The 18762-nt window shown below is 52.5% G+C and overlaps 3 protein-coding genes and 1 long non-coding RNA gene across 4 annotated transcripts; all 4 read left to right on the top strand.

The window, feature by feature from the left end:
* The first annotated feature begins 2599 nt into the window (after window positions 1-2599).
* On the top strand, window positions 2600-8021 carry nyap2a (neuronal tyrosine-phosphorylated phosphoinositide-3-kinase adaptor 2a). The gene is made up of 5 exons (XM_068745356.1): window positions 2600-2802; window positions 3402-3688; window positions 3825-4955; window positions 5646-5755; window positions 7803-8021. Exons 1-5 carry the CDS (start codon window positions 2600-2602, stop codon window positions 8019-8021), a joined length of 1950 nt encoding a protein of 649 aa, XP_068601457.1.
* Window positions 8022-9830: 1809 nt separating this feature from the next.
* On the top strand, window positions 9831-13620 carry LOC137901638 (zinc finger protein 431-like). Its single transcript, XM_068745683.1, has 5 exons — window positions 9831-9968; window positions 10548-10761; window positions 10930-11109; window positions 11830-12502; window positions 12646-13620. Exons 1-5 carry the CDS (start codon window positions 9831-9833, stop codon window positions 13421-13423), a joined length of 1983 nt encoding a protein of 660 aa, XP_068601784.1. The 3' UTR covers window positions 13424-13620.
* On the top strand, window positions 11116-11761 carry LOC137901348 (uncharacterized). Its single transcript, XR_011105704.1, has 3 exons — window positions 11116-11240; window positions 11583-11640; window positions 11710-11761. It is a non-coding gene; the product is annotated as an uncharacterized lncRNA (long non-coding RNA).
* Window positions 13621-14327: 707 nt separating the features above from the next.
* On the top strand, window positions 14328-18285 carry rnf168 (ring finger protein 168). Its single transcript, XM_068745682.1, has 7 exons — window positions 14328-14447; window positions 15562-15760; window positions 15851-15918; window positions 16114-16272; window positions 16369-16457; window positions 16632-16665; window positions 17540-18285. The coding sequence occupies exons 1-7, from the start codon at window positions 14328-14330 to the stop codon at window positions 18056-18058; spliced, it is 1188 nt and encodes a 395-aa protein (XP_068601783.1). The 3' UTR covers window positions 18059-18285.
* The last annotated feature ends 477 nt before the right edge of the window (window positions 18286-18762 follow it).

Raw genomic sequence — 18762 nt, 5'->3', positions numbered from 1 at the left:
AAAAAAAAAAAAGAAAAAAGAAAAAAGAAAAAGAGCCCGCCTCCAGTGGCCCAAATCGAGCAGCGAACCTATGACATCGAGCGATGTCATAGGTTCGCTGCCTTCCTGTTGAAGTCTCTGAAGGTGACCCCTCCCATCCCTCTCAGCTCCCGCCTCCCTCCCTCTGTCGGCAGCAGGAGGAGGAGTTAGGGGTTAGGATGCTGTCAGGTTACCGTGGTTTCAGCCTCCCTTTCCTTGTGGCGGCGGTTGTCGGGGATGTGTGTGTGTGTGTGTGCGTGTGTGTGTGTGTGTGTGTGTGTGTGTGTGAGAGAGAGTGTGAGGACAGGATGGAGGGAAGGAGGTGTTGAAGGACGTGGATCAACCCCACTGGAGACATCGAGTCATCGTGTCCCGTGCTGCAGAGACCGGCGAGGACGATTATTCACTCCGTCTTTCTTCTGAACGGGGACGACTGGAGGAGACGGTCGAGGAGGAGACAGTCCAGGAGGAGACGGTCGAGGAGCAGGCGGTCGAGGAGCAGGCGGTCGAGGAGGGATGGAGGGAGTGTGAGTGATCCTCCGGTGAGTCTCCTTTTTATTTCATTGATCTGTTTTTATTTGTTCTGTTTATTGTCGCTGTCGCTGACGGTGTCAATAAAGGTTGTTCAAAAGACATCTGGCGTCTTTACACCAGTCGGAGGCAGCAACATCTGGCTCCAATGCGGCCGCCATCTTGGAACAGATTGAGAATAAAGTTACAGATTAAAGTACAATTATATTTACTGAAAAGTATACTTTTATTTTGAAAGGACAAACGAACACTGGGCTACGTGCTTGATGCATTTAATCTGATCAGCGTTATTGATTAACCGCTGGTGTTTCTGTGTCTGTGGTAAAAAGGCTTTGGCTTCACGTTTACCACAGAAGGCAGTTACCATGGCAATTAATGCAGGTAAACAAACCTGGCCCATGTCAGATTAACTGGAGAACATGAAAGAAACGAGCTGGAATATTGTCAATTTATTTCAAGATATATAAATATTAGGAGTGGCTAAAAGCTGGGATGCATTGCAGCACACCGTGGGGCGTTACCTGAATCTAACTCGTATTAGGATCAGAATCTAACTCGTATTAGTATCAGAATCTAACTAGTATTAGGATCAGAATCTAACTAGTATTAGGATCAGAATCTAACTAGTATTAGGATCAGAATCTAACTAGTATTAGGATCAGAATCTAACTAGTATTAGGATCAGAATCTAACTAGTATTAGGATCAGAATCTAACTAGTATTAGGATCAGAATCTAACTAGTATTAGGATCAGAATCTAACTAGTATTAGGATCAGAATTTAACTAGTATTAGTATCAGAATCTAACTAGTATTAGGATCAGAATCTAACTCGTATTAGTATCAGAATCTAACTAGTATTAGTATCAGAATCTAACTAGTATTAGGATCAGAATTTAACTAGTATTAGTATCAGAATCTAACTAGTATTAGGATCAGAATCTAACTAGTATTAGGATCAGAATCTAACTAGTATTAGGATCAGAATCTAACTAGTATTAGGATCAGAATCTAACTAGTATTAGTATCTAATTCTGATGAGTATTAGCATTAAAATCTTACTCGGAATAGCATTCTAATCTGATAGTATTATCTTTATAATCTGATTGGTATTAATAATTGAATGTGATTAGTATGAACATTATAGCCTGACGAGTATTCATAGTATAATCTGGTAGTATTGAATGTTGATATTTATAATCTGGACCAGTGGGGGGGCTGCCGAGGGACGGATGTTCAGGGCTTTATCTTTCTCTCCCTGGGGGTCCACTTTCTCCTCATCCTCTCCTCATCCTCTCCTCTTTCTCACCCATGGACAGGAAGCATTACATCATGCTCCTTGGAGAGATGCTGCTGTTGCTAGGATACCACCAGCTGACTCGTGGTTCTATTTTTAGAAGGACGCTGAGAGCCTGAGAGGTGGGGGAGGGGGGGGGGGGGCAGATACACACCTAAACATGCCCTCACACAGACCATAATAGTCTATGAAGCAGCAGGGAACCAATGGACAGGTCCCGCCCCTCTGCTTAGGGCGCCACGCCCCCACAGGCAACCATTGGTGCGTTTACGGACAAACAAACATTCATATCAGCTTTCATGTTGAACCAGCTGATTGGCTTTCATGACACAATCATCTTCCTCATCTTCGTCTTCATTCCTCAGCACCGGCAGGTAAACCCAAACCCCCGGAGACGAGAGAGGGTCAGCTGAGCTGATCGCCATCTGCTGGTCACAAAAAGGCTTCCCCAAAACACCCACTTATTGTTTCCTTAGCATTAGCTTAGCATTGGCCCTCTGTGTCTTAACAAAGTAAGCTAACAGTTATCCTAATCGAGCTACACGTAGCGGCTAACAGGTTCCACTTTGGCAAGTTTCAACACGACAACGGAAGTCATGTGATCCCATCCCACATCCCGATGAGGAAGAGATGAAAGGAAATGGCCGCCATCAAAGTCCTTTTGTTTCCTGTCCTGGCTGGACGACAGGACGCGTCCCCCTCAGGGTGGTGTGATCGCCTCTGATCTCGCTTTCCCCCAGGTCCGAGGGGAGTCATGGCGTCTCAGGAGGAGGCCCCGCCCCTTCGAAGGTTTCTCCAGTACGTGGAGGACGTCGGCCTTCGTTCCTACGACAGCCTGGTGATACAGAACGCCTCCGACATCGCCAGAGAGAGCGACCGCATCCGCAACCAGAACAACTGGACCTACCTGCAGGAAAAACACCAGAAGAAGAGACGACAGGAAGAAGCCATCGAGAGGTAGGAAACAACTCACCCGTCGCCATCTTGGCTTTTTGGTTTTAGTCAGCCTGCAGCTGTCGATTATTGAAGTAATCGATTAATCTATCAATTCATCGAGTAATCAGATAAAAGCACAGAGTGTTTCAAAAAAGGTAGCGAACAAGCAGCCCTCCTCGCTCGCCGTATGGAAGTGGAGGTTTTCGGCTTCTTTCTTGGTCCAGCTCCGCCCCTCACTCATTTCTAAGCCCTTTCTTGAGTTTAAAATAAATACATTGGAGGCTAACGAGGCAACAAGCTGCCCACCGACGGGATGGTAGCCCCGCCCATAGATGGGATGGTAGCCCCGCCCACCGACGGGATGGTAGCCCCGCCCACCGACGGGATGGTAGCCCCGCCCATAGACGGGATGGTAGCCCCGCCATCGACGGGATGGCAGCCCCGCCCACCGACGGGATGGTAGCCCCGCCCTAGACGGGATGATAACTAATTGATCCATAAAATAAAATCCAGTCGTTCTTCAACCTCACAGTTTGTGTTCCTTGGTTGTCATTGGCAACCCCAACATGATTGGTTGATGATATGTTTGTTCGAACCTGTGTTGTCATTTGCCCATTCAGGATCGGGGAAGATGTTGCCATGGCAACAGAAGGTGCGTACGCTGGGAAACATTACAGGATGGGCTCCATGACGATGCCGGCACCACAGGATCGCCTCCCCCCTCCCAGCCAGGGCTTCACGGTCCGATCCCAGTCCCTCCACTCGGTGGGCGGAGGAGACGACGACGCCGACCAGAACCGAAAACGGCCCCCACCAAAACCCAAAAGAGACCCCGCCACCAAACTGAGCAGCAGCCAGGAGACGGTGGACGGAGGCTCCAGGAGAGACGCCCCGGAGTCCGCTGAAGGTGGGCGCTCCTCGCTCCCAAGTTCCTGTTTAAAACGGAAAAGCGAAATGTTTGACCCACGAAGGACGACCTCGCGGGTTCTGGTTCCGGAGTCGGCGTCCCGGTCGTGCTAACGTCTCTGCCCGTCTGTCTGCAGCTCGAGGCGAGGACTGCAGGAAGATGCCGCCGCCCAAACCCAAGAGGAACCCGAACACTCAGCTGAGCGCCTCCTTCGACGAGTCCTTCATCCACAACCACCGCAACAAGACGTCGTCCCTGCGACGGGACAAATGTTCGTCCCAGAGTCCGGCGTCCAGAGACGCGGACGACGAGGACCCGGTCTACATCGAGATGGTGGGGAACGTCCCGCCGGAGCAGAAAGGCCGAGACGCGACGGAGGACGATCCGAGCGAGTCCGTGTACGAGGAGATGAACTACCCCACGATGGAGGACTTTCTGCAGGACACTCAGTCCGCCATGATGGACGCTGAGTCCTGGTTGGGCCGGAGCTCGCTCTGCGACATCCCTCCACCTTTCCCTAACCTTCTGACGCCCCGCCCACCACTCCTTGTCTTCCCGCCCGCCCCGGCTAAGTGCTCCCCACACTCGGACGAGTCCCCACTTACCCCCTTGGATGACTCCCGGCTGCCTATGATGGACAACGTGTCCTACAGCAAGACGGGTGGCGCCGAACATCTGCAAAGCTCCGCCCACCACTGCAGAGACCGAGACCAGGATGTGACCACGACCCGCACCGTCACATCCTCAGGTCGCTCGTCTGCTCCACCACTCCCCTCAAACTACTATCAGTCTTCTGGCTCCACCCACGGCGGCCATGGATACCCCCGCAGCCAATCAGCATGTCCGTCTCCGGTCAACACGGGTCGTCCTCTGACTCCACTGAGCCTGAAGAGGCCGCCGCCCTACGACGCTCTGATAGCGGGAGGAAGTATGCCCCGCTCTTCATCGTCCTCGTCCTCATCCTCACACAGAGCTGGGGAGGGCGGGGCTAAACTCAGTAACTCGTCCTCCACCCACAGCTCCATGCAGAACGTGTCAATGAGGTCACAGACTCCCACCAGCCCATTGGACGAGGTCAACGGCCTGTTTACCTCAGGTAGACAGGTGATGAAGACAGGAAGTGGTGGCAGGAAGAGCAGAGAGAACGAAGGTAAGCAACCAGACCCGCTTCAGACCCGCTTCAGAACCGCTTCAGAACCGCATCAGACCCGCATCAGACCCGCTTCAGACCCGCTTCAGAACCGCTTCAGACCCGTTTCAGACCCGCGTCAGACCCGCATCAGACCCGCATCAGACCCGCTTCAGACCCGCTTCAGAACCGCTTCAGACCCGCTTCAGAACCGCTTCAGACCCGCATCAGACCCGCTTCAGAACCGCATCAGACCCGCATCAGACCCGCTTCAGACCCGCTTCAGAACCGCTTCAGACCCGCTTCAGACCCGCTTCAGAACCGCATCAGACCCGCATCAGACCCGCGTCAGACCCGCATCAGACCCGCTTCAGACCCGCTTCAGACCCGCTTTAGAACCGCTTCAGACCCGCTTCAGAACCGCTTCAGAACCGCATCAGACCCGCATCAGACCCGCTTCAGAACCGCTTCAGACCCGCTTCAGACCCGCTTTAGAACCGCTTCAGACCCGCTTCAGACCCGCTTTAGAACCGCATCAGACCCGCTTCAGAACCGCATCAGACCCGCATCAGACCCGCTTCAGAACCGCTTCAGACCCGCTTCAGACCCGCATCAGACCCGCTTCAGAACCGCATCAGACCCGCTTCAGACCCGCATCAGACCCGCTTCAGAACCGCATCAGACCCGCTTCAGACCCGCATCAGACCCGCTTCAGAACCGCATCAGACCCGCTTCTGTCTGTCGATTGATCGATTGATCGGTGGATCGGTGGATCGATTGATCGATTGATTGGTGGATCGGTGCCCTGCTTCAGTTTGTTTATGACAGGAACTTCTTCTTCTCCAGAATCAAAGTGTAAACTGGGTCGGTCCGCCTCCACCTCCGGAGTTCCTTCACCTGGCGGGACACAGGAGCCACATCACCCGGTCCTCAGCCAGGTAGGACACCTGTCTGATGTCTGTCTGATGTCTGTCTGTCTGATGTCTGTCTGTCCCTGTCTGTCTGTCTGATGTCTGTCTGTCTGATGTCTGTCCCTGTCTGTCTGTCTGATGTCTGTCTGTCCCTGTCTGTCTGATGTCTGTCTGATGTCTGTCCCTGTCTGTTTGATGTCTGTCCCTGTCTGTCTGTCCCTGTCTGTCTTACATTAAATCAATAAATATTTATATTTCACACAGGACTCTTTGAACTTCACAGCTCAAAAATATTTACGGAGGAACAGAAGCTTCGACCAATCAGCTGACATATGAACTGTAAACAAAGAAAGTGGGCGTGTCTTCAGAAGATGTTGTATGGAACGATGGTAAAACTAACCTGCAGATATTAACCATGAATAAAGTGATACTAACAATAAAGTAAATAAACAAAGGACTAACATCTAACCATCTAACCACGCCCACAAAGGGGGCGTTTACCTGCTGCCAGCAGCGTCGTTCATAAAAGCCAGAACCTGAACGATCAATCAAACTATTGATCTACTTCATATGATGGAGGTAAAACAAGCCCATTACTCATTAACTCCGCCCACTAGACTGCAGCCCCGCCCTCATCAGTGGACTGCCTCTGCCTTCTCAATCTGTGTTTAGTGTTTGTTTCTGATAGGTCGGCTTCAGCTGTGACTCATGATGACATCATCTGTTCCGAAGTCAATGTCAATAAAAGCACTGCAATGTAAAGTGAGAACCTGTCTGTCTGTCTGTCTGTTATCTGTCTGTCTGTCTGATATCTGTCTGTCTGATATCTGTCTGTCTGTCTGATATCTGTCTGACTGTCTGTCTGACTGTCTGTTATCTGTCTGTCTGATATCTGTCTCTGTCTGATATCTGTCTGTCTGTCTGTTATCTGTCTGTCTGATATCTGTCTGTCTGTCTGATGTCTCTCTGTCTGATATCTGTCTGTCTGTCTGATGTCTCTCTGTCTGATATCTGTCTGTCTGTCTGTTGTCTGTCTGTCTGATATCTGTCTGTCTGTCTGATGTCTCTCTGTCTGATATCTGTCTGTCTGTCTGATGTCTCTCTGTCTGATATCTGTCTGTCTGTCTGTCTGATGTCTGTCTGTCTGTCTGTTGTCTGTCCGTCTGATATCTGTCTGACTGTCTGTCTGACTGTCTGTTATCTGTCTGTCTGATATCTGTCTGTCTGTCTGATATCTGTCTGTCTGTCTGATATCTGTCTGTCTGTTATCTGTCTGTCTGTTGTCTGTCTGTCTGATATCTGTCTGTCTGATATCTGTCTGTCTGTCTGTTATCTGTCTGTCTGTCTGATGTCTCTCTGTCTGATGTCTCTCTGTCTGATATCTGTCTGTCTGTCTGATATCTGTCTGTCTGTCTGTCTGATGTCTGTCTGTCTGTCTGTTGTCTGTCTGTCTGATATCTGTCTGACTGTCTGTCTGACTGTCTGGTATGTGTCTGTCTGTCTGTCACTCTGGTTTGAGTCGACTGGCTTTGGGTGGAGCCTAATGGCTGTGGGTGGAGTCACCTGCAGCACAGTAGTTCAGACAGCTGTTTTATGGTCGATCGATTTGAACGGCTCCTAACGACGATCAGCTGGTGGAGTTGCCGCCTTTTCTAACGGTTTGTCTGACCTCGTTGCGGTCGCCTAAACATTTCCCTTGCGTGTTCATACTAACACGCACACACCTGTACCTGTTTCACAGCAGGGCCCGGCCACGCCTACAAAGAGGAGGCTGTGATGATGCCGTTAAATAAACCTCCAGCCAATCGGAGGGAGGGGCGGGTTAATCGCCGTCTTTAGGATGTTTAAGGCGTGTGATGTCACACTCAAACAGCCAATCACAAGAGAGATTGACCACAAATGTTCTGAACTTGAACAAATTGAACATCTAACATCATTAATATTATTATAATGAGTGACATTTAACCTTTTGACATTCACCAACAATCAATCGATCCCTGCCTGAGCAGCAAGTGATCGGTCATTGATCGTGGAGCTGGAGATGTTGACGTCGAGACGTTCTCTCCGTTTCCAGATGCCGTGGCTCTGCGGCGACGCCACCATGATGGAGATGATCAAGAAGAAAAGGATTCTATGTCGAGAGATCAAAGCCCGCCAGCGGCCGGAGAAGAACCTGTGCAAACAGGACAGCATGCCCATCCTGCCCAGCTGGAAGAGGAGGCAGCCCCCGCCATACTCTGCCCCTCCCACTGCCCGTCAGGGCGCCACCGTCTTTTGGGATTCCGCCATCTGAGGCACACGTCAACACAGACCCGAGACAGCAACACACCGAACATGAGGATGACAATGCAGCCGTCAGGCCCCGCCCACGACACGGCACCTTTATTTCTAGCTAGCTATTAAACATTATAAACATTTGAAGATGTAGCTGTTAATGAACTTTAACAACATTCCGCAGATGGTTTTAGATTTAAAAAAATCTGTAATTAAGGGAAAAGCAATGTTTAAAATGTCCGTCAATTACGTCACCTGTTTGGCCGACATCGTGTAAACGGTGAAGATGATCACACGGACGCGTGGAGCGACTTGGTGTGTTGATGTTCAAGTCATGGAAAATAAATGTCTTTCATGTTTCCAGCCAACAGCTCCAGACTCACCTGAGCAGGTGAGCCACAGGTGGAGCAGAGCTTTCCGTTGTCGCTCGACTCGTTATTTTTCTATCTGGAAAAGATTCAGATGTTTTTTAGAAGTCTGACCGTCGTGTAGCAGAATGCTGTAAAAAGAAAAGGATATTTATAAAGTCTTCTCTGTGTGGAAAAATCACCCGCTTTAAATTATATATTATAATCTGTGATGCTCGTCTGTGCGGAGGACAGCGCCGGCGGCCATGTTTTATACACGAGACACTTTTATTACAATGACAAAAGCATTATTTTAAAATGAGAATGTTTTGGCATGTTGTTGGTTGGTTTGGTCTGACCCACAGCCCAGACTGTTTATCTCCAGATTAATTCCAGTTTATCTCCAGATTACCGCGATATTAACCTGTTTAACTCCAGATTAATCTCATTTTAACCCATCGTTTCTCAAATGGTGGTGGTGGGGGGGGGGGGGGCGTAGAAACCTCCGAGGAGCATGCTTTTTTTTTGCCGGTGTACTCGTCTAAAGTGTAATTGCACATCCACTACAGTAGGTGGCAGTGGCGCGTTCATTGTCAGAGTGCGCGCAGGGAGAATTAGCTCTGTGGTGAAGGTTTGTGTTTTCACCGCGCACACAGCAAAGAGCGGGAGTTATGACGTCACGAGTCATCAGTGAACGAACGAACCCCTCAAGAGACGGCATGGAAGAATATTAAACAGTGACGAAAAGAGAGGCGGAGCGAGACAACCGGAAGTCACCCGTGTGAATATCTACAACCCGGAAGCTAAAACGAGGAAACATGACGTCGCGTCGGGAGCGTTTTGCTTTGCGGTGGGAGACGAGCAAGTTAAATGTTTTGATATATTTCGCTCCTGAGTTAATGTTGCTCATCAGTTTTAAATCATTATTTTGCGTTTTATTTTTCGGTATCAAATGGCCGGACAGAGACACATCTCACAACAGTTCAATTGGTCAAACTTTTATTTATTTATTTGAAGTTCAGGCAAATTAAAAACAATGTTAATAAAGTTATTATTTGTTGTAAGTTGATCTATATTTCTCTCTTTTTTGTTAATAAAGATGAAATGTTATCGGCGCTTGACTTTAGCAACTGTGCTGAGCGGAGATTTTCCATTTCAGAACCACAATCAGACTTTTCTTTAACTAAATGTCTCTCAATAACACCGCTTATGATTTGAACGTATATTTTGTTTCGCCTGATGCAGGTACGCGCTGTCGTCTCGTTTTTTATTTATTTTTAATACATCCGGTGAAGAATCTCCGTGACCCGGATGTAAACAATGTCCCAGGGCGCCATATTGTTAGTGGTAACAGCAGATTACCATCCTAACTGTTTGTTGTTTAGAGTTCCTCTGTCGTCCGTCCGGACTGAACCGAGTCCAGTCGAACGGCTCCGGGTCGCTTCGGCTGCTGACGTCAGCCGCTCGGCGCGGAGGCCATCATGGGGCCGACCGCCGCGGCCGGGAGCCAAACTTTCTGCTCTCAGACGGAGCAGATCCTGGAGGTGGCGGTGGAGTCCGCCGTCTCCGTCCTGGAGCCGGGGCTCCATGAGGAGGGGACAGACCGCGAGGACAGGCGGGTGAGGACATCAGCTCAGATTAAACACGCGTAGACAAGTTTCCTGAGCGATGAGCCGACCAGAGGGAAATCCCGCCTTCACTTCCGCCTTCGCTGGCGGGCGATTCTGCGTTTAAATCAAGGCTCGAGACAAAGGCGCGAAAAGGGATGACGTGGGAATGTCGAAAAGCCTTTAAAGTCTCAGCGACCATGTTGGGCGGTGATGTTCGGCACAAATAAACCGCTGCCGCGAGCAGACGCAGAGGGAAGGGCGCCATCTTGTGTCTCACGGCGGGAACCGGGGTTTCGTTAATAATCTGGAGAGACGCACATTTCTCGCCAGATTCTTCTGAAGGTAGAACTTTCCGGTACGTTGCATCGCCTTCAAAATAAAATAAGGTAATGTCATTTCTACGGATTACCGCCAATTATTAACGTCCACAACGCATCACACAAATCAGCCGTTGTTGGCCGTCAGGTAGGAGGAGCATAAAGATCCAGGTCGTGTTTGCGTTGTTATTGATCAGTAGCAGCCCGAGTTCAGTTCAGAGGAAGTAGACGACGTCCCTCACGCCGTTGTTGTTGTTGTTGTTGTTTGCAGGCGCGGCTGTCCTCCGTCCTCAACGTCATGCGCCAAGAGGCCGTTCGTAAAATCTGCCGAGTGTTCAGAGAGCTGTACGCCGGCGTGGCGAGCGAGAACGCCGCCCTGAAGGACAAAGTGGGACGTCTGGAGGCTCGGCTCAGGGCCAGGGTGGAGCCCACCTGTGGGGCTGAGAAGGACACGCCTCCGTCAGATTATAGGGTCAAACCCTCAGGTGGGTTGGACCTGGAGACGTCCCGGGGAACCTGAAGGCATCACCGTATCACTGGGAGCGAGCGAGGGAGGCGAGGGAGGGAGGGGGGAGGAGAGGGAGGTGTCAGCTCTAATATCAATAAACGCTATCAGAGAAGGTGAATCGTAATCGCTCTGCTTAATCTCCCAGATGGCCCCGCCCTCTCCCTGGACATCAACCAATCAGCTGCTAACCCTGCTGCCCTCGCCATGGCCATCCTCAGCGCCACCAAATCCGTCCCCGGCAGCAACCCTCAGGTCCCGCTCGTCATCATCAGCCAGAGTAGCCCCGCCCCCCAGAACCCGGACCGGAGCGGCGCTGTCGCCGAGGGCAACGACCTGTTTACTGATGTCGTGTTGGAAGTGAACGAGGTCAGCGCCGATTCTGATGAAGATGAAGGGCCAATCAGTGAGCCCACGGCCTGTGAGGCCACGCCCACAGCTGCTGCTGCTGCTGCTGTCGTAAGTGTTCAATCTTCAATGCAGACACGTCCTCCATGTTTGTAGTCCTATCCCGTAACATCAGTCTTCAGAGAACACAAGTTCTGGTGGATCTGGTCCAGCGTTCAGACTGACTCTCCTGGAACCAGAACCAGGTCCTGGTCCGGAGTCTGGATCAGCAGGGTGGATCCAGGGTGTGGCACTCCAAAGGGAGAACTAACTGGTACCGCCAGAACTAACTGGTACCGCCAGAACTAACTGGTACCATCAGAACTAACTGGTACCACCAGAACTAAATGGTACCATCAGAACTAACTGGTACCAGCTCTTCTGGAGACTTGAATCCGTCTCATGTCCCAGCAGGCGGGGCTGGACCCGGAACCCGTCCCCCTGGAGGACGGCCATGGCGCCGAGGACCCAGGTGGGCTCGGGTCTTTTGTCCTTCCTGTCGTCTCCTCCGGGCCCCCCTTCACCGGCCGTGTCGTTTCAGCTGTGAGCGAGGAGGAGCAGCAGGAGCAGAAGGAGCAGGAGGAGCAGCAGGAGCAGGAGAGGAGGAGGAGGAGGGAGCTGTACAAGGAGAAGCGCTTCTTCTGCGAGCTGTGCAGCAAAGGCTTCCACCAGAAGCACCAGCTGAGGAAGCACGTGTCCTGCCACCTGAAGCCCTTCCCCTGCGCCTCCTGTGAGAAGGGCTTCTACAAGGCGTCCACGCTGCAGCGCCACCAGGTGGCGCACCGGCTGAGGGAGGCGCAGGAGAGCGACCCCGAGCGGCTGCTGCGCTGCGACCGCTGCCTCAAGGCCTTCCGGCTGCCGCGCCAGCTCCGCCTCCACCAGGCGGCCCACCGGCTGGAGGCGGAGCCTCTGCGGTGCCGCCTCTGCGAGCGCACCTTCACCTCGGCCGGCGCGCTCCGGTACCACCAGGTGTCCCACGCCCAGGTCAAGCCCTTCATGTGTGACGTCTGCGGGAAAGGCTTCACCAGGAAGAAGAGCCTCCGGGAGCACCAGACGGTCCACACGGGGGCCCGCCCCCACGCCTGCCCCACCTGCAGCAAGCGCTTCTCCACCGCCAGCAACCTGCGCGTCCACAAGAGGTCGCACTCGGACGAGCGGCCCTTCCAGTGCGGCGAGTGCAGCAAGGCCTTCAAGTGCAGGATGGGCCTCCTGCAGCACCGGGTGGTCCACTCCGGGGAGAAGCCCTTCAGGTGTCACACCTGCGGGGTCGGCTTCGGACTCAAGTACAACCTCCAGAGACACCTGAGGCTGCACAACGGGGAGAAGCCCTTCAGGTAGGAGGGGGGGGGCACACACACACACACACACACACCCTTCAGGTAGGACGGGATGCCTCGGCCAATCACAGGAGGGAGGGGTGTTTATTCCCTTTGACAGAAGCTCCGCCCCTACAGCGTCCTGCTTGTCCCCCCCCCAGGTGTGAGCGCTGTGGCGAGGCCTTCACGGGGACCTGGGCGCTGAAGACCCACATGCTGGTCCACGGCGTGGAGAAGCCCTTCATGTGCGACCGCTGCGGGAAGACCTTCTTCTACAACTGCCAGCTGCAGAAGCACCAGCAGCTGGTGCACGAGAACCGGGAGCGGGGGAGGGGGAGGGGGAGGGGCGGCGCCGCGGCGGGGGCGCGGCCCAAGCCCTTCGGCTGTACGGTCTGTCTGAAGAGCTTCAGCAGCAGCGGCACGCTGAGGACGCACGAGAAGAGCCACGGCGAGAACAAAGCGTTCACCTGCAGCACCTGCGGGAAGGCCTTCCCCCTGCAGCACCTGTACCGGTACCACCTGAGGACGCACGGCGCCGGCCGGCCGCACGTCTGCGCCGTCTGCCAGAAGGGCTTCCTGCTGGCGTCGCAGCTGAAGCAGCACGCGCTGCTGCACAGCGGCGTCAAGCCCCACCGGTGCGAGCAGTGCGGGAAGGCGTTCCGGACCGCCCAGAACTTCCACCGGCACCGGCTGGTCCACACCGGCGAGAAGCCGTACGAGTGCGCCGTGTGCGGCAGGAAGTTCCGGCAGTCCAACCAGCTGAAGTCGCACACGCAGATCCACACCGGCGTGAAGCTGTACGCCTGCCGGCGCTGCGGCCGCGGCTTCTCCGACTCCCGGCAGCTCAAGAAGCACCGCTGCGGAGACCACGCCCCCGGCGCCACGCGCGGGGAGCGGGAAGGCGTGTTCCCGTGGAGCGAGGGCCTCGCCGACCAGTGAGCGTCCGGCGCCGCCGTCAGAGCCGCAGACCGGACCGCGGGCGCTCGGGAGTCGCCACGCGGCGCCGGCCCGTGACCGGACGCAGCGCTCAGAGGAAGGAGGAGCTTCTGTTCTGTGTAAAAATGACTGAGGGGAGAACATGTATGTTAGAACCTTTAGAACCGCTCAGATGTTCACGGTCCAGACCTGACATTAAAGGGTTAATGCAAACGGAGCCTCATTACACACACACGCACTCACACACACACACACACACACACCTGCCTCAGGTGTTTCCATTTAAGGGTTATGAGCGTGAACGTTAATGCAACGATTTGAGAGTCTCTGAAATTACTACAGTCTCTAATGCAACGTTGGGATTTTGCGCATGCGCGTATGGTGCGCAGCGATTCCGCGGGTCTTCGGTCCGGTAGGTTCGGTAACTTCCGTCGGCGTCTTTCTACCGTCCTACGGTTTCAACCGTCCGCCGCTGAAGGCTCCGAACACACGGGCAGCCGGTGGGGGAGGACCGACCAGGTTAGCCCACAAGCTAACGCTAGCACAGCCGGCGGTGGTTGGGAAGCTAACGCTAGCATAGGCGGCTCGGTTGGGAAGCTAACGCTAGCACGGCCGGCGGTGGTTGGGAAGCTAACGCTAGCATCGTCCAAGTCCTCGAACGAACGGCACCGGAAGTAGCTGTTCCAGGTGAGGTTACCTGTCCGCTAGCGTTAGCTGCTAGCTGAATGCTAGCTCCGTCAGTTTAAACTGCGGCCGTTTGTCAAACTGCCCGGATACTGCAAGTACTTCCTAAGTAGAAGTACTTTCATTACAAATCCTCCAGGGACGATCAGAACCCACGAAACGGTTCCGTCGCTCTAACCCGACCCGGAGGTCCGAGCCTCGTTCCCCGCGGGTCTGGAGGAGGATGGCGCCGGTGCCGGCCCGGGCTGGGGGGGTCCTGTCTCTGGAGGACTGCCGCTGCCCCGTCTGCCTGGAGATCTTCATGGAGCCGGTGACGCTGCCGTGCACACACACCTTCTGCAAGGTAACACACACCTGCTGCAAGGTAACACACACCTGCTGCAAGGTAACACACACCTGCAAGGTAACACACACCTTCTGCAAGGTAACACACACCTGCTGCAAGGTAACACACACCTGCTGCAAGGTAACACACACCTGCAAGGTAACACACACCTGCTGCAAGGTAACACGCACCTGCTGCAAGGTAACACACACCTGCAAGGTAACACACACCTGCTGCAAGGTAACACACACCTGCAAGGTAACACACACCTGCAAGGTAACACACACCTGCTGCAAGGTAACACACACCTGCAAGGTAACACACACCTTCTGCAAGGTAACACACACCTGCTGCAAGGTAACACACACCTGCAAGGTAACACACACCTTCTGCAAGGTAACACACACCTGCTGCAAGGTAACACACACCTGCTGCAAGGTAACACACACCTGCAAGGTAACACACACCTGCTGCAAGGTAACACGCACCTGCTGCAAGGTAACACACACCTGCAAGGTAACACACACCTGCTGCAAGGTAACACACACCTGCAAGGTAACACACACCTGCAAGGTAACACACACCTGCTGCAAGGTAACACACACCTGCTGCAAGGTAACACACACCTGCAAGGTAACACACACCTTCTGCAAGGTAACACACACCTGCTGCAAGGTAACACACACCTGCTGCAAGGTAACACACACCTGCAAGGTAACACACACCTGCTGCAAGGTAACACACACCTGCAAGGTAACACACACCTGCAAGGTAACACACACCTGCTGCAAGGTAACACACACCTGCTGCAAGGTAACACACACCTGCTGCAAGGTAACACACACCTGCAAGGTAACACACACCTGCTGCAAGGTAACACACACCTTCTGCAAGGTAACACACACCTGCTGCAAGGTAACACACACCTGCAAGGTAACACACACCTGCAAGGTAACACACACCTGCTGCAAGGTAACGCACACCTGCAAGGTAACACACACCTTCTGCAAGGTAACACAAACCTGCTGCAAGGTAACACACACCTGCTGCAAGGTAACACACACCTGCAAGGTAACACACACCTGCTGACCTGTCAGCGCTTCCTGTTCCTGTTCTCCCGTGTTGTGTTCAGGGCTGCTTCCTGGAGTCGGTGGACAAAGCGGCGCTGTGCTGCCCGCTGTGCAGGAGGCGGGTCTCCACCTGGGCCCGGCTGAACCGCAGGAGCAGCACGCTGGTGGACCAGCAGCTGTGGACCCGGATCCAGAGCGCCTTCCCGCTGCAGTGCCGGCGCCGCCTCAGGGGGCAGGACGCCGGCGAGGACGGGCCAGCAGGTACCACCGGCCAGAGGACGGGTCGACACGCAGACAGGAAGTTACTGACGGGGTGCGTGCGTGTGTGTGTGCGTGCGTGTGCGTGCGCAGGCCCCGTGTGTCCCCGGGTCAGTCAGCCAGGAGAAGTGAGACAGGAGTACGAGGACCAGGTCACCAAAGTAGGTCCAGCAGCACAACAGGAAGCAGTTCCCCTGAACAGGAAGCTGTTCCCCTGAACAGGAAGCAGTTCCTCTGAACAGGAAGCAGTTCCCCTGAACAGGAAGCAGTTCCCCTGAACAGGAAGCAGTTCCTCTGAACAGGAAGTCGTCTCGCTTGATCAACCCTTGCGTCCTGCTTTGTCGTGTCGCCACCAGCTGACGGAGGAGAAGCGACTGTTTGACGAGGAGGAGAGGCGGGCCAGCGAGGAGTACATCCAGAGACTCCTGGCTGAGGAGGAGGAGGAGGTGCTGCAGGAGGCGAGGAGGCGGAGCGAGGAGGACGAGGAGCTGGCTCGACTGCTCAGCAGCCAGCTGGTCGGTTCTTAAAGCGTCGCTTCAGAGTTCTTGTTTCTCCTCCTTCTCCTTCTCCTTCTCCTTCTGACTCCTGGTTCTCCTCCTGATGTCTTCCAGGAGAACCCTCGTCCTCCTGCTGTCACTCCAGCCAAGAAGAAGAAGAAGAAGGAGGAGGAGGAGGCGGTTGCAGCCGGACACATCGACAGGTCAGCAGACTTCCTCCTCCTCCTCTGCGTGAGGAGGAGTGAACATGCACCTGTGGTGGCTGTCACGCTGCCATCTAGTGGTCAGCAGGTGAACCTCAGGACAGGTTGTTGGTTCTCACCCAACCTGGGATTCAAACAGCAACGATGATGATGATGAAGATGTTTGTGTTTCAGGTTCTTGACTCCTCGTCTGTCGAAAGGCTCCAAGGTGATTAATATTCATTGATCTAACGTTGATTAATATTCATTGATCTAACGGTGATTAATATTCATTGATCTAACGGTGATTAATATTCATTGATCTAACGTTGATTAATATTCATTGATCTAACGGTGATTAATATTCATTGATCTAACGTTGATTAATATTCATTGATCTAACGTTGATTAATATTCATTGATCTAACGGTGATTAATATTCATTGATCTAACATTGATTAATATTCATTGATCTAACGGTGATTAATATTCATTGATCTAACGTTGATTAATATTCATTGATCTAACGGTGATTAATATTCATTGATCTAATGGTGATTAATATTCATTGATGTAACGTTGATTAATATTCATTGATCTAACGGTGATTAATATTCATTGATGTAACGTTGATTAATATTCATTGATCTAACGGTGATTAATATTCATTGATGTAACGTTGATTAATATTCATTGATCTAACGGTGATTAATATTCATTGATCTAATGGTGATTAATATTCATTGATCTAATGGTGATTAATATTCATTGATCTAACGGTGATTAATATTCATTGATCTAATGGTGATTAATATTCATTGATCTAATGGTGATTAATATTCATTGATGTAACGTTGATTAATATTCATTGATCTAACGGTGATTAATATTCATTGATCTAACGTTGATTAATATTCATTGATCTAACGTTGATTAATATTCATTGATGTAACGTTGATTAATATTCATTGATGTAACGGTGATTAATATTCATTGATCTAACGGTGATTAATATTCATTGATCTAACATTGATTAATCATTGATGTAACGGTGATTAATATTCATTGATCTTAATGAATTATTGTTTATGATTGTGTTTCAGGAGAACATCCTGGTCCCCCTGCAGGCCGAGCTCCGCCCCCCTCACCTGGATTATTACGGGGACGTATCAGCTGATCCAGATCTTCGTCCCTCCTCCTCATCAGTGTCTCTGGAGGATCAGCTTCAGCTGTCCGGAGACCCGAGACCTTCGTCCTCCAAGAGGAAGAGCTCCGAGCTGGACGACGAGGAGGAGTGCCACGCCCTGCTCCCCCCCACCTCCCCCTCTGTGGAGGGGAGGGGGTCGAGCCTGCAGAGGGAGGTGGAGCTGCTGAGCAGACGCCAGCAGGAGGACGACGACAGGAGACTGGCTCTGCTCCTCCAGAAGGAGCTGGACCAGCAGGAGAAGCAAAGAGCCACCGACAGAAGCAAAGGTTCCTCAGACGCGTACCTCCTCCGCCAGAACCGCAGGAGGGCTGGTGCACCGAGCAGAGCCTCCTCCTCTACTCCTCCTGTCGGGGCTACCCTGAGCAGGAGCAAACAGGCCACCCTGACGGAGATGTTCTCCTCCCCGAGCAGCTGACGCTCCTTCACCGTTTCAGATTAGCTGGTCCAATAAAGGTTCAATTAGAAATGAGATGGGAGGAGCTGCACCTCCTCTTCCTTTCTCTTCTTTCATTTCCTGCTGCACAAACGTTCTGAGACAGGCCGGAACCGGTTCTCGAGGGTTCTCGTCCGTGGACCCAGCTGTCCACATACTTTTGGCCTCTTTGAGTGCAGTTGTACACGTTTGTATTTTGGAATATTAAAGTTGCGTTGCAATATTTTGTTGTCGGCCATGCTGCCTTCAAGGCCTGTGGGAACATCCTACAGGAAGCAGGAAGTTCACGTCCCTTAAACTCCCGGCTCATTTTAGGGCTTTACTCTAAATGGGTTCTAAACTGCTGGAACCGAGAACCTTTTCCTGACGCTCTGTGTTCTGATAATCGCCGGTTTGTCTTCTGGACTGACGTCATGAGAGGAAGTTACATCATCGCTGGGGTCATGTGACCAGCAGGAAGCTGATGTTTTTTCAGGGAACCCGTCTGCCGCCGGCCTTCCTCCCAGCTCGCTGGTTCCCATTAGAACGTCGACAAGAAGACATCGTCCTCTGGTCGACGCCGTCTTCACTGGACCGCAGGTCAAACCGTCCGGTTTCCCATCAGGCTTTGCTGTCACAACCAACAGGATGAGTCAGAACCCAGAAGGGCCACAACAAGAACCGAATCTGGAAGACCTGAAAATAGA

This window comes from Brachionichthys hirsutus, chromosome 11 (genome assembly GCF_040956055.1).
Source record: "Brachionichthys hirsutus isolate HB-005 chromosome 11, CSIRO-AGI_Bhir_v1, whole genome shotgun sequence".
NCBI classification, from domain to species: Eukaryota; Metazoa; Chordata; class Actinopteri; order Lophiiformes; family Brachionichthyidae; genus Brachionichthys; species Brachionichthys hirsutus.
Note: the sequence above shows the minus strand (reverse complement) of the source record. Positions and strands in the feature narration are given on the sequence as shown.

Excerpts from the sequence above, each read along its gene's own strand:
- nyap2a (XM_068745356.1), top strand. The coding sequence starts at position 2,600 with ATGGCGTCTCAGGAGGAGGCCCCGCCCCTTCGAAGGTTTCTCCAGTAC. Across the intron at positions 2,803-3,401 it reads CAGGAAGAAGCCATCGAGAG|GATCGGGGAAGATGTTGCCA; the intron begins GTAGGAAACAAC and ends TTGCCCATTCAG. Across the intron at positions 5,756-7,802 it reads ATCACCCGGTCCTCAGCCAG|ATGCCGTGGCTCTGCGGCGA; the intron begins GTAGGACACCTG and ends CTCCGTTTCCAG.
- LOC137901638 (XM_068745683.1), top strand. The coding sequence starts at position 9,831 with ATGGGGCCGACCGCCGCGGCCGGGAGCCAAACTTTCTGCTCTCAGACG. Across the intron at positions 11,110-11,829 it reads GAGCGGCGCTGTCGCCGAGG|GCTTCCACCAGAAGCACCAG; the intron begins GCAACGACCTGT and ends TGTGCAGCAAAG. Across the intron at positions 12,503-12,645 it reads AACGGGGAGAAGCCCTTCAG|GTGTGAGCGCTGTGGCGAGG; the intron begins GTAGGAGGGGGG and ends TCCCCCCCCCAG.
- rnf168 (XM_068745682.1), top strand. The coding sequence starts at position 14,328 with ATGGCGCCGGTGCCGGCCCGGGCTGGGGGGGTCCTGTCTCTGGAGGAC. Across the intron at positions 15,919-16,113 it reads ACGAGGACCAGGTCACCAAA|CTGACGGAGGAGAAGCGACT; the intron begins GTAGGTCCAGCA and ends TGTCGCCACCAG. Across the intron at positions 16,458-16,631 it reads GCAGCCGGACACATCGACAG|GTTCTTGACTCCTCGTCTGT; the intron begins GTCAGCAGACTT and ends TTTGTGTTTCAG.